The 13,497-nt window shown below is 38.5% G+C and overlaps 2 protein-coding genes across 2 annotated transcripts; both read right to left on the bottom strand.

Moving 5' to 3' along the window:
• Positions 1-21: 21 nt before the first annotated feature.
• Positions 22-2,569, bottom strand: LOC132114361 (solute carrier family 25 member 53-like). The gene is made up of 2 exons (XM_059522468.1): positions 2,549-2,569; positions 22-1,510 (listed from the first exon to the last, which is right to left on the bottom strand). Exon 2 carries the CDS (start codon positions 1,490-1,492, stop codon positions 620-622), a length of 873 nt encoding a protein of 290 aa, XP_059378451.1. The 5' UTR covers positions 1,493-1,510; positions 2,549-2,569; the 3' UTR covers positions 22-619.
• A 1,160-nt stretch (positions 2,570-3,729) lies between these two features.
• Positions 3,730-9,650, bottom strand: LOC132114060 (ribose-phosphate pyrophosphokinase 1-like). Its single transcript, XM_059522194.1, has 7 exons — positions 9,425-9,650; positions 6,712-6,895; positions 6,459-6,557; positions 5,716-5,840; positions 5,467-5,640; positions 5,223-5,382; positions 3,730-4,209 (listed from the first exon to the last, which is right to left on the bottom strand). The coding sequence occupies exons 1-7, from the start codon at positions 9,544-9,546 to the stop codon at positions 4,117-4,119; spliced, it is 957 nt and encodes a 318-aa protein (XP_059378177.1). The 5' UTR covers positions 9,547-9,650; the 3' UTR covers positions 3,730-4,116.
• Between the last annotated feature and the right edge of the window lie 3,847 nt (positions 9,651-13,497).

The raw sequence follows: 13,497 nt of genomic DNA on the forward strand, positions 1-13,497 counted from the left end.
TTGGAGAAATGCAGCATTGCATCAGTGTCTCATCAACGGATGCCCTGCAGTGAATGGGTGCCGTCAGAATGAGAGTCCAAAAAGCTGATAAAAACATCTTGATTATGGATTTGTTTCATATGTTGTCTTCTCCAGATGTTAACTGATGGACTGGAGTGCTGTGGATTATTGTGATGTTTTTATCAGCTGTTTGAACTCTCATTCTGACGGCACCCATTCACTGCAGAGCATCCGTTGATGAGACACTGATGCAATGCTTCATTTCTACAAACCTGATGAAGAAACAAACTCATCCCGATATCGAATGATGGCCTGAGGGTGATGACATTTTATTGTTATTTATATATTAAAGACAATAACAGCTTCAAACTAATTGTAGTTAAGCTCAATTGCACAGGCTCTACTGTAGACAGACGGTGTTTGTAGTGGACTAAGAAGCAAAACAGGCATTTTCCCTTAATTGCATGTGGATCGTTTGGCATTTTAATAGAACTGAGCAACTGTACAGTTTCATTCCTTGACATGTGCTCTACAGTATTCATGTTAACTCATGCATCATCATCGCACCAGTGAATACATCAGCAGTGGATGACATCCCTGTTATAAACAGCATTGCGTGTTAACCTGAGCTTCTGGAGCGCCTCTTGAGCTGGTCGTAGATGGCAGTGGTGATTCCCCAGGTGATGCAGGAGCGGAAGATGACCAGCGATCCTCCACGGTACAGAAGAACCAGCCTGTGCTGCCGGGCCGCCCAAAGTCTCTTCCAGCTGCTCCTGACCCCTCCTCCTCCGTCCACCTGGGCCTGCATGTTAGCCACCAGCACAGAGAGAGGGTACAGCGGCAGACTGATCACCATTGAGTTCAGCACACCAGTGATGAAGGAGGACGCGACAGGGGAACAGCCACAAGCCCGAAGAGTCTCACACATGGGGTCCTTCAGCCCAAAGTACAGGCTGCTCCCTAAGGCATTACGGACGAGCACAGGCAGGAAGGCGGTGTAGTACCCTGATGCCGGCGGCTTTGAGGCAAGTCTGTGCAGTATGCTTCTTAATGTAGGAAGGCTAGTGTCGTTCCTGCTGTTCTGCAGGACGTTCTGCACGCGCTCGAATGGAGTAAAGAGCACGGCCTCCAGCACACCTGCCCCCAAACCTGCCAGAGCAGGGAGGGCCGTCCTGGGAACAGCACTCGTGTCCCGGAGAGACAGCTGCTGCAGGAGGGTGTCCTGGAGGCCGAACAGGAGCGTCCCGTTCAGGGATCTCATCAGTAAAGGTGGTGCCACACCGCGGTACAGTTTGAGCGGGCCCTCCCTGAGCAGCTGGGCCACCGCTTCTCGCACCAAAGTGCTGTGCAGCTGCTGGCGAAACACGGTCTTGTACAGAGGGAAGGTGATGAGGGTGGTCAGCGTGGAGATGAGGCTCGACGTCCCTCCGTGCAAGTAGCTGTGAAACCAGACCACAGAGTCTGCAGGCTCCTGACGCGGACGGCTTCCCATCTCTGATCCTGTGAGGAGCTGAGAGTCAAGATACATTAATGCTTATTATAACATAAGAGCATGTCATCTGCTTTCACAGAAAACAGCGTACTCATGCGTTTTATAAGAAAATCTTTTTGTTTTGTAATGTCTGTTGGATAAACTAGTGAACACAAAGCCACACTGATGAACGTGTGAACCATGAACGTAGACACTGTTGTTATTTTTTTTTTTTGCATGTTAATTTGAAACTGATTAATTTTTGCTGAAAGCCTTCAAATGGCCCATAATAATTGTAAATAGAGATGGAATATGGCAGATGTTCGGCTATTTATAGTGCAATGGCTGTAATGTCAGTTACCTGAAACTAAGAGAGGACTAAAAGATCATTTTCCTACATCTATAGCTTATTCCTTCACTCAACATTAAATGAAGGGACCCCACACTTAGCAGGATGGTCCCCAAACTGCTCATCATCTCAGCGAAACCCATGTATTTTCTCCAGCTCATCACAATCCTGCTGATGCTCGCAAGCTGCACGATAATGTGACTAGACGAAATGATTTAATAGATGCAAGGAGCACTAAAATGCATATAAGATCATTCTAGTCTATAAAATACAGTTTGGTTTAACATAATCAGTTTGCAAAGAAATCTGTGATCTCCAAAAGCTCATTAAATGTTATCTTAATTTATTAGTATTTAAAAAAAAAATATATATATATATATATATAAATCTTTATGGTGTTGAAAACATATCTAGTTGCCAGATTCCTGTTACAGATAAAACAGACAGACAATAAGTTTGCGGTTTTTAACATAAAATAATAATTGTATATAAAGACGCACTGTTTACAAAAAGAGATCATGTTTGTCTGTTTTTACCGAGTAAGTTAGGTATTATATATGATCTTCCCAACTGTAGTAGTAGTGATCGTAAGAAATATATCTTTATGTTCAGAGGTGGTTTTTCATTTAAAGTCAAATTATGAGGCTTTAACAATCGCACCCGCCCTGATAATGTTATTATCGATCGATCAGAGTAAACAACAGCCAGCCCTCGTTATACAGGCTTACCTTTGGAAATGTCGCTGTAATATTTTTTTCCTGTAACAGGACAAAAAAAGAAAGAAAAAAAGAAAACCGGATTAACTGTGAAGCGTCGACTGAAAACAAAGTGACACGAAAGGACACACAACGTGTATAAAGCCATGTACCTGAGCGTCTTCTGACTGACAAACATGCGTTATTACCACAGACCCGAACTGATGAAAAACTAGTGTAGAATCTGAAATACAATAGATATTAGTCTCTATTATCAGACTAAAGATTATTCCGTTATTCGCTGTAGCGCTCTTGACGCCCCACCGGCTCGTGACGCGACGCTCCTGTGACGCGACGCACTGCTTCCGGCATTCGGATAATTCTATTGTATTGTATTTCCAGCTATATATATAACATCATTATAACATACCTATATAACATAATTAGCGGATTGTTTTTAATTATATATATATATATATATATATACATCTACATGTGTATATCACACACACACACACACACACACATATATGTATATATATATGCATAGATTTTTTTGTTTCCAGTTAAATCTCGACACAATGTTCTTGATAACCTTGCACACCAGCCATTCTTAGTTACTCACTTCTGGATCTTTATGGTTTGTGTGGATTCACTTCCACAGATCACTTCCTCACCAGATTAACCAAATATTCAATTCTCTTCAGGGGAGAATGCATTTAAAATCGGGATGTATGAACAATAAATGTAGCAGTATTCTGAAATATAAATATGGAGCACAAAACTGGTCATAAGTGTCATTTAGTCGAAATCGATATCTATAATTCATCTGAAACATGTTGATGTGTGGTTTGAGAGATACAACTATATGAGAACCTGGAATCTGAGGGAGCAAAACAATCTAAATATTGAGAAAATCATCTTTAAAGTTGATCAGATTAAGTTCATATTACAAATCACAAATTACGTTTTTATATATTTACAGTAGTACATTTACAAAATATCTTCATGGAACACGATCTTTACTTAATATCCTAATGATTTTTGGCATAAAAGAAAAAAGTATATTTTTGACCCATACAGTGTATAGTTGTCTATTTCTACAAATATACCCCAGAGACTGCTTTTGTGCTCCAGGGAAACGTGTGGTTTAAAGAGATCAATGAAATCAGTACACAGGAGAGATCTGAGGGCTATCAGAATGGCATAATGTAACCAAAATGATATTTTTTTTATTCAAAGAAATGTTCATTTACAAAGAGTTATTAAAACAATTAAAAAGCAAAACCAGGAAAGTGAAATAAAACCAATGTTTTGTTAAGAATCTACCATTGAGCTGCAGCCTGAGAAGGCACGGGCTAAAAACCTCTTCAATCTGCGTCTTACAATTCAGGAGAATGCGTGTCCACCGGTTTTCTTCAAAAATGATTTCCAAGTCATTTCTCCACCGCTTCATTCATCACGTGACTTTACTTTTCTCAAAGCACAGGAATTGATACAAACGGATGCGAATAAATAAATGAGGTTGTGACTGGCTCTTCCACAGTCACAGAGTGTAACAGAGATCTGGAGAGTGTATGAGCCTCGTTCGGGGGAAGACCTTACAGGGGAACGTGGCTGAACAGATACGACACGGACTCGCCGTTGTGCGTCCTGCGGATGGCCTCGGCCAGGATCATGGAAATATCGATGACCTGCAGAGATCAGTAAAGCACAAAGAAAACCTGCATGACACAAGCCCAAAACACAAGACACAGCCAGAACACCTCTTCATTACAGGACTGTCTGTGTTACAGGATACATCTGATTTACTTCTGATTGTGTTTTGGGCTGATTCTTGACGTGAACACAGACACCAAAGCAAAGGAGATTCTGCACTAATTTAATCTAATATTTCATGCATTTTAAAGTGTTATATAGTGATCGACCGATATTGATTTTTGTTAAATAACCGATACCAATTATTTGCATGTTTATGTGCCCGATAACCGATATTTATTAACACTTATAAAGTAAATAAATGACTGAGTGAAGAAATTAGTCTTTCATGTTACATTTAATCTGTAAGTCACAATAAAAAACATTTTATTTATAAAATGCATTGTCAACAACACTAATATTAACAATAATCAAAATAAATGTAGAATGTCTAATGTTTTCAAATGGAGAAAATAAATTAAGGAGAGAATTAAATTCAGCTCTTTTATTTACAACATGCTCTCATTCATGGCTGCATATTAATTCAGGGTTACGTCTTTATTGTGACAATACTTGATGAATTATTTAACATGACTCCGTGAGTTGGTCTCTATTTCTAAGAGCCAAGCTGCATAAACTACATATCAGGCATTCATGTAACGCATCTAATTTGTGCATAACTGGCTGTTATGTTAAAGTTGAATAACTACAGTAAATCAAGTCCCTGCACACTGTTGTTGTTGTCTCGTCTCCCCTAAGATGTGCTGCAATGGCGAGCCTGCGTGCAATTCTCAAAACCCCCACAAGATGACACCGATTATCGGTGAATCCGATATTACAAAACCGATATCTGATTATAATAAAATGCTTAAATATCAGGGAAAATATTGGTCGATCTCTAGTGTTATAGATTGATGTAGCAAATGAGCGCTGATAACAATTATTGACCTATAATCTTTGTTTTGATCAAAGAAAGAGCACCGTGCTGATTTAGTATTTCCAGACACACCTGTATTTTGGGACAGTGCTTCATCTTGTCCTCCTGAGGGATGGTGTTGGTCACCACTACGGCCTCGAAGCAGGCGTTGTTGATGCGTGAAATGGCTGGACCGGAGAAGATGCCATGGGTGAGGATGGCATACACTTTAACCGCTCCTGCGGAGATTAACCTGAACACACACACACACACACACGCAGTGTTACAGTTGGTGAAGCACTCAGTGTGTGTGTCATCACTGTCATCAGCTCCTCACTTATCAACAGCGTGGCAGACGGTGCCGCAGGTGTCTGCCATATCATCCACTAATATGGCCACGCGGTCCTTCACGTCTCCCACCAGAACCATGCGGTCCACCTCGTTGGCCTTCTTCCTTTCTTTGTGAATGAGGGCGAAGTCAACATTGAGCCGGTCTGCAATGGAGGTGACCCTGTCGATGGAGAAACACAGCTCAGGGATCAGCCTCCACACACACACACACACACACACACACACACACACACACCTCTTGGCTCCTCCAGCGTCAGGAGACACGATGGTGCAGGTCTTCCACTCGGGGATGTTCTCCTTGATCCACTTCAGAACGGCAGGCTCTGCATATAAGTTATCTACTGGAATGTCAAAGAAACCCTAAAAAGAAGGAAAGCAAAATCACTGATCTGTAATTTTGACCTTTGATGCATTTCCAAGAACAATTTTCCTGCAGCTGAAAGAGCAGAATGTGTCATGGTTTTGATTCCCAGCTGACTGATCAAACATATCCTCTCAGTGCAATGCAAGCTGCCTTGAATGAAAGTGTCCAGCAAATGCATGAATGCAAATGTTAATGTAGGCATTTAGGATTGCTGAATAATAATAATAATTATTATATTATGTATGCATGATATATCGGCCACCATATCGGTATTAGCTGAGAAATGTAGTTTTTTTTTGTTATCGATGTTTTTGCATATCAATGCATTTTGATTCTTTACACATGAATGGTTTGTAATTTGGATTTAGATTTATTGGTCAAAATATCAGTTATCGGCTTTCAAATATAAAGAATTATCGGTTATCTGTATTCGCCAAAGTTTTTTATATCAGTGCATCCCTAATATGACTTCATTGTTTTCCATTATTCTCACTCTACACCAAAGTCAACAGAAAAACCATAGGCATCATGTTTCTATTTCTTAAACCTATTTGTGTGTGTGTGTGTGTGTGTGTGTTCGATCACTAAATCTTTTAGAGTGCTATAAAGCCCACCTGTATCTGAGATGCATGCAGATCCATGGTTATGATGTGGTCAGCTCCAGACACCGACAGCATATTTGCCACCAACTTGGCAGAAATAGGTGCACGACTCTGCAGAAAACAAAGCAGAAGACCAAACACATTGAGTGAAAACACAAAGATTTATTACAGTGACTTCCCATCAAAAGCATGCTAAAAATTCCTCATTTAACTTTCACTGGCAGGAAACGTCACAGATTTTATTGTATTATAGCCTTCGCCCCACCTTGTCCTTCTTGTCCTGCCGGGCGTAAGGGAAGCAGGGGATGACCGCTGTGACTCGGCAGGCCGATGCAATCTTGCAGGCGTTTATCATAATCAGAAGCTCCATCAGGTTATCATTGATTTCTCCACAGCCGCTCTGGACTATGTACACATCCTCTCCACGCACACTCTCTCCGATCTCCACGCTGCAGAAGAAAAACACAAACACAGTGATCATGACGTCACACTGTAATACAATCATGTTATCTTGGAGTAACGTGTAAATAAAACTCGACCTGAATATTGTAATCACTAAGTGGCATCTTTAGTATGTACTTTTGCCATATGAAAGCGTTACTGAATCATTATAAAACCACTGCATTTGTTTTTGTAAAAGACCAACAGTAAGACATGAAATAAAAAACTCTTTCTTCAGGAACCACACCGCCAACCGATAGTGAATGATTCGGGGTCACTGCACTCTTTAATTTATACCCATTCCTACATTAGTGTTTAAATTACATTAAATGGCAATATTAGCCAAAAAATTTAGGTTCACATTAAAGCAAATAGACATCGCCTCGAATGCGTGATTTTTTCCCCCAAACCAGTTGAGCGCAAACCACGCCCTCTACGCGAAAACCCCACCCCGCAGCCATGACTCACGTCCCTAGGTCGATTTCATTGGTCAACTCTTTTACGTCACCTGAGAAGAAGAAGTTTGTACGTCAATCAAAGTCGTTGATGGATCCGTCGCTGACTAACGGTAAACAGTTCTTTTCAATAACATTTTGAGAAGTATTTGTAGGTCTCAATGTGAGTTTTTACATGTATTATTAAAGTTTTCATTTGAACTTTATCTTATTCATTAGGTTCGCTCTCAGGAGAGTGCGCATGTTTTGGCTGTGGTGAAGACCAAGCCGTACATCTGAAGGTAAAAATATGATCTCAGTAAAAAATTAAAATAAATAAACCCAGTTACATATTTATATATTTTACTCAATGACATGATATTCAACTAATTTATTAAACGCTCACTACTGGCACCTACTGGCATTTTAATTTCGTTGAAAAGTATAATTTCCACCATAATTTCTTGTTTTTTATATATAAAAAAATATTTAAAATAATCACATAATATTATTAAATACAGCTGTATTTTTCAGTGTAAATTATTACATTTTATAGGTATAGATAATCACATTATTATAAATTGTATTCATGGATCAAATGTAAGAATTTGAAATAAAAGTATTAGTGAGATTAATGGGAAAATGCCCTATATAAAGGAAAAAAAATAAAATAAATACCCCTGGATAAAATTTAAAGGTCTCAGCTGATAGAAAACTGATAAAAAAATCATATTTGCAAACACATACACACACGTTTATTTTTGTGTAAAGTGTGTTCATCCCATAGGTGTAATGGTTTTTATACTGTACAAACTGTATATTCTCTGGCCCTACACCAACCCTACACCTAACCCTAACCCTCACAGGAAACTTTGTGCATTTCTACTTTCTCAAAAAAACTCATTCTGTATGATTTATAAGCGTTTTGAAAAATGGGGGCATGGGTTATGTCCTACTAAGTCACCCTCTCCTTGTAATACCTGTGTCATACCCATGACATTATACAGAGTTGTGTCCTGATATGGCAGAAAAACAAGAGCACACACACAAAAAAAAAATTGTGATAATAATGAATTATTATTTTTATTTTATTTATTTATTTATTTACTTATTAATTTTTACTGTTGTTTCTTATGCTCATCAAGGTTGCATTCATTTGATCAAAAAATACAGGGAAAAAAATTCTATTGTTAAATATTATTATGGTGTAAAATAATTTTTTCTACGTTTTCTAAATCTAATTTATTCTTGTGATCAAAGCTGAATTTTCAGCATCATTACTCCAGTCTTCAGTGTCATTTCCTCAAAAAGATTATTCTAATATGCTGATTTATTATCAATGTTGGAAACTGTTGTGCTACTTAATATTTTTTTGGAACCTGTGATACTTTTTTCAGGATTCTTTGATGAATAAAAAGTTAAAAAGAAGAGCATTTATTCAAAATATTAATCTTTTCTAACAATATACTCTGCAGCTCTAAAGTTTGGGCTCAGTAATTTTTTTTGAACGAAATAAAAAATGTTATTCAGCAAGTTGTTTATTCAGTGTTAAATTAATACCAAGTGATAGCAAATATTAACATTTTATAAAAGATTTATATTTTATAAATATATCAGTATTAAGCTACTCTGTGTCCCTGTTTTATAGCAGCCTACATTATGTAACTTTATTCACTATTTTTTTTTATTTTGTACACCCTTTTATTTTTGTTTTGGATATTATATCCATATATCTATGATTATATTAAAATTTGTTCGTTTGTTTCAACGCAGTGTAGCAATAAGCACTGTGATAGAGTTGACCAATGAAATCGACCTAGAGACGTGAGTCATGGCTGCGGGGTGAGGTTTTCGCGTAGGGGGCGTGGTTTGCGCTCAACTGGTTTGGGAAAAAAAATCACGCGCCTCGAATGCATAGACTGTATGCTCGCATGGCGTGCGAACGCACAGATTTCTGGGAGTTGTAGTTTACGCAAACGCACGTGGATTGCTGGTAGGCGCCATCTGTACTACAACTCCCAGCGGCCCTGGAGAAAAAGGCGCTTCAACAAGTTAAAGCAGCCACATAAAAAAAACACGTTGAGGCAATTTCCAGAAACTCACCACGTCTCTTGGTTGCTGAACTTTTTCGTCACCACTTTTCCTAACTCAAGTCCGAGACGGTCCGCGATCTTCTGAGACAGATCCTGGTGGGAGCTGCCGCTAAAAATCTTGATATTAGGCATGTTTCCGCGAAGATCAGAGAGAGTGCACGAGGAAGTGGGATGTGTGCGCGAGAGCCGGAACCGGAGAATGGTGAATCGGTTCAGAGATCTGCTATCCGATGATGATTTTACGGATATTACCGGTAAAGTGTGAGCCGCCACTACCTTTCCGCCATAGTGATTCTGAACGTGACGCGTGTGACGTCACACACCCGCGTCAAGCTGCAGACTGACGTCACTTCTTCCTCTGCGATTCATTGGTGGTTAACAAAACAACTCATGGTTTAATACCGCCACCTACCGGAGTCTCTCGTTCTTTCTCTCTCTCTCTTTCTCTCTCTCTCTCTCTCTCTCTCTCTCTCTCTCTCTCTCTCTATCTGTCTATCTTTCTATCTAAAGACTAATGTCATTGGTGTCTGAAGATATTTGGATATTTTGTTGTAGCACATAAGCTGCACACACCAAACCCCAGATCTTCTTATGATTTAGAATACCCCATACTGCTTACAAATGAGTTTTTATAACATCATCTGTCAGATTATGTATGTATTTCGATTACTTTTGGATTACTTTTGACCTGATGAGAAAACACAATGGGACATTCTACCAGAAACGTACATTTGCTGTCCTGGCACTACTATTGTTTTATAAAACTGGTGTAATCCACATATTTCCCAAAACTGTCATACAGTGAATTAATTTAGAGAGTTTTACAACAGATTATGTTATGTATTTGATTAAATTGTTTTTTATTTTTGTTTAAAAAACCCTTTTTAAAATTAAGAACCCCTAAAATGTACTGTCCCAGGTCAAATCTCAATTCTATACATCATATAAATAATAATTATACATTTGAAATTCATAGAAAAAACAATACCATAGCACATTTAAGATGTTATAATTTGTATTATTCGATTAAAATCTTCAGTAAAATGAATTAATAATAAATAAATCGATTTTTTAAAAGTGTCCCCGGGTTTCTGTCATGCCCTGTCACACTTGCATAAAAGATTCCAAGAAAAGTGTGTGATATCTCTTTAAGGTCCCAAATCACAGGAAGTGACCTCATTTGCCTCTCATCACACACTGACACCAACCAGAGGTAAGTTCTGTCCTTGAATTTTGTAATTTTAAGCCTTTCTGCATGTTTTTACCTGAGGTCGAGCTACTACGTCAGTTCCTGTCACGCAATAATGTCCCAGAAAATGTATGTCAATAGGTTTAGATTTGGAACAAATTAAATCTTTTGTGTAAATACTCTCTGAAATGTTGTCAGTTTTTATGCTAACATGCTAAATTGCTGAGTCATAGCTATTAAAATGGCTGACGGTCAGGCCCTGTCACGTCAGGCCCTGTCACATTTCACTGTGACAGGGCCTGACATTCTGTGACGGGGCCTGATACATTGCTTGTTTGTAGTGAATACCACAGGTAATCTTCTTGTTTCATTGCAGATGAATATGTTGACTACTGCTAACATTTGTTTATTTATTTATTTATTTATTTATTTTGAATAAACGCCTAATTTCAATTCAAATTCAATTTAATTTTGATGCTGCAAACGCTCATAAATGATATATACAAATCTCTCTTTTGTCTGCGACAAAGATGAGCTGCATTTTAAGTTGTTTTGTTTATAAAAAAACGAACAAATGTTTATAACTGTATATATTGCCAACAATACAGATACTGCCGGGAACTGAAACAGAACCTGGATGAGAATGAATGCATTATCCATGTGGATTTTTCCGAGAATTATGTATGCAAGTATGCCTCTGAGATCCAGGCTGTGCACTTTGGTGCATCTCACGAGCAAGCCACGTTACACACAGGGATACTGTATGCAGGAGCCAATGCGGAGCAAGTTTGTTTCAGTTCTATCTCTCCATCCCGACAGAAGGGCCCCCCTGCCATATGGGAACATCTACAACCTGTGTTGTCATACGTGAAGAACCGCTTCCCTCTGGTTTCAGTAGTTCATTTCCTCAGTGATGGTCCATGCTCCCAGTACAGACAGAAGGTGAACTTCTTCCTCTTCACTTCCCTTCTGTACAAAACTGGGTTTAAAGCTGGGACTTGGAATTTCTTCGAAGCCAGTCATGGCAAAGGGGTGCCGGATGGGGTTGGGGGTACCCTGAAGAGGACAGCTGATCGTTTGGTGAGCCACGGTTGCGATCTAAAAAATGCAACAGATCTGTTTGACGCTTTGGTCAATACAAACACAACTATTGTGCTGTTTTATGTCAGTGAGGAGTCCATTGACAAAGCAATAAGAGAGATGCCAGAGAACATTCCCCAGGTACCAACAACCATGAAGATCCACCAGGTTGTCACAACCACAGCTGGTGAGATGGTGTACCGTGATGTGAGCTGCATGTGTGCTGTACAGAAGGTACTTACATGCACATGTTTTGGCGCCAAATCCTTCTCATTTAAGTCAGAAAGCAGGAAATCTCGTCCAATGCAGGAGATTGCATGGGGTCCTGATGTTGTGGATAGGTGGTGTGTGGTCAAATATGATGGAGACCTGTACCCAGGCATTATCAAAGCCTTTGATGAGGTGCAGGCGCAGGTCAAATGCATGCATCGAGTAGGGGTTAACAGGTTTTTCTGGCCCGCGCGAGAGGACGTGATTTGGTATGTGTTTGATCACGTAATCAGTTTCATACCTCCTCCCCGACCCGTAACTGCTCGACACCATGAAATTGAAAGAGATGTGTGGGCAAAACTTATTGCCAACATTACTGAGGGGTAGGGCAGTACATTACTTACAGTAAGACTCAGGGGCATTAATTTGAAAAGTTAGTCCTGGAACAAACCATCAAATACAAATACATCAATTTGTTATTAAAAAAGCATACCTAACTGAATCAGTTATATTACCTGCATGTAAGGATTTAATCATTAATGTTAGGAAAAATACATGTTTAGCTATTTTAGTGCTTGTTTTAAAAGTATTTTTCTTGTTAGTGCTGATACAAATACTGAGGGGTAGGGCAGTACATTACTTACAGTAAGACTCAAGGGCATTAATTTGAAAAGTTAGTCAAATACATCAATTTGTTATTAAAAAAGCATACCTAACTGAATCAGTTGTAAAAATACAGGTTTAGCTGTTTTAGTGACTGTTTTTTAAATGTCTTTTTCTTGTTAGTGCTGATACAAAAAATTAAATACATCAATTGGTTGTACATCAAAATGGTTTTGTACAATACAATAATACCAAAGACAAGTGTGCTGTGTGTATTGTTTCTTCTATTATACAGCTCTTAAGTTACTGATTCAATAAGGAATCTGGGTAAAGATATATGATAACATATAGGATATATTAATGAATTTTACTTGTAGCATACACAGGTTTAAAGAGGCTGATAATAGGCCTATTAGAGAATTAAAACACTGTTCACTTTTTAAAATCGAGACTATCTTTTCCCATTGTTAATTGTGTTTGGTTAATTTTTATTAATAAAGACTTATCCACTATTTAAATACAGATTTTTAGTATATTACTACAAATTATAAACATTTAGTTTTTTTAGTTTTACAGAGAAAATCTGGTCATTTTAATGTAAATCGTAATGCTTGATGGAAAAAATGTCAGTCCTGTCACAACATTGTCAACCCTGTCACACCATGGTCAGTCCTGTCACAAAGTATATTTTAGTCCAAAAATGGCTATTTTGATTATAACAATTATTGAAATGGGTATATAGTGATAGTAAAGACTGGATTATATATTTACAATAATGCGTTGGTAACAAACTTTACCCAAAAAGCCCCTTATTCAACAACATTATGTGAACCTGATGGTCATTCTTTATCTAAGAGCCCACAAAACAAGCAAAATCAGCCTGATAGCTGTGTTTTTTTTAATGAATTATATGTTTCCTTCAATAAGGGACAGATCCTCATTAAAATGATGATATTTGTACAGAAGAGAGCATATTCTTTAACACACTTACAATATCAGCC

This window comes from Carassius carassius, chromosome 33 (assembly GCF_963082965.1).
Source record: "Carassius carassius chromosome 33, fCarCar2.1, whole genome shotgun sequence".
NCBI classification, from domain to species: Eukaryota; Metazoa; Chordata; class Actinopteri; order Cypriniformes; family Cyprinidae; genus Carassius; species Carassius carassius.

Bases quoted from the DNA above. Each gene is read 5' to 3' on its own strand.
- LOC132114361 (XM_059522468.1), bottom strand. From the start codon at position 1,492: ATGGGAAGCCGTCCGCGTCAGGAGCCTGCAGACTCTGTGGTCTGGTTT.
- LOC132114060 (XM_059522194.1), bottom strand. From the start codon at position 9,546: ATGCCTAATATCAAGATTTTTAGCGGCAGCTCCCACCAGGATCTGTCT. The intron at 6,558-6,711 runs GTGGGGCGAAGG...TGTTTTCTGCAG, and splicing joins GGCAGGACAAGAAGGACAAG to AGTCGTGCACCTATTTCTGC. The intron at 5,641-5,715 runs GTGTGTGTGTGT...CTCCATCGACAG, and splicing joins GACGCTGGAGGAGCCAAGAG to GGTCACCTCCATTGCAGACC.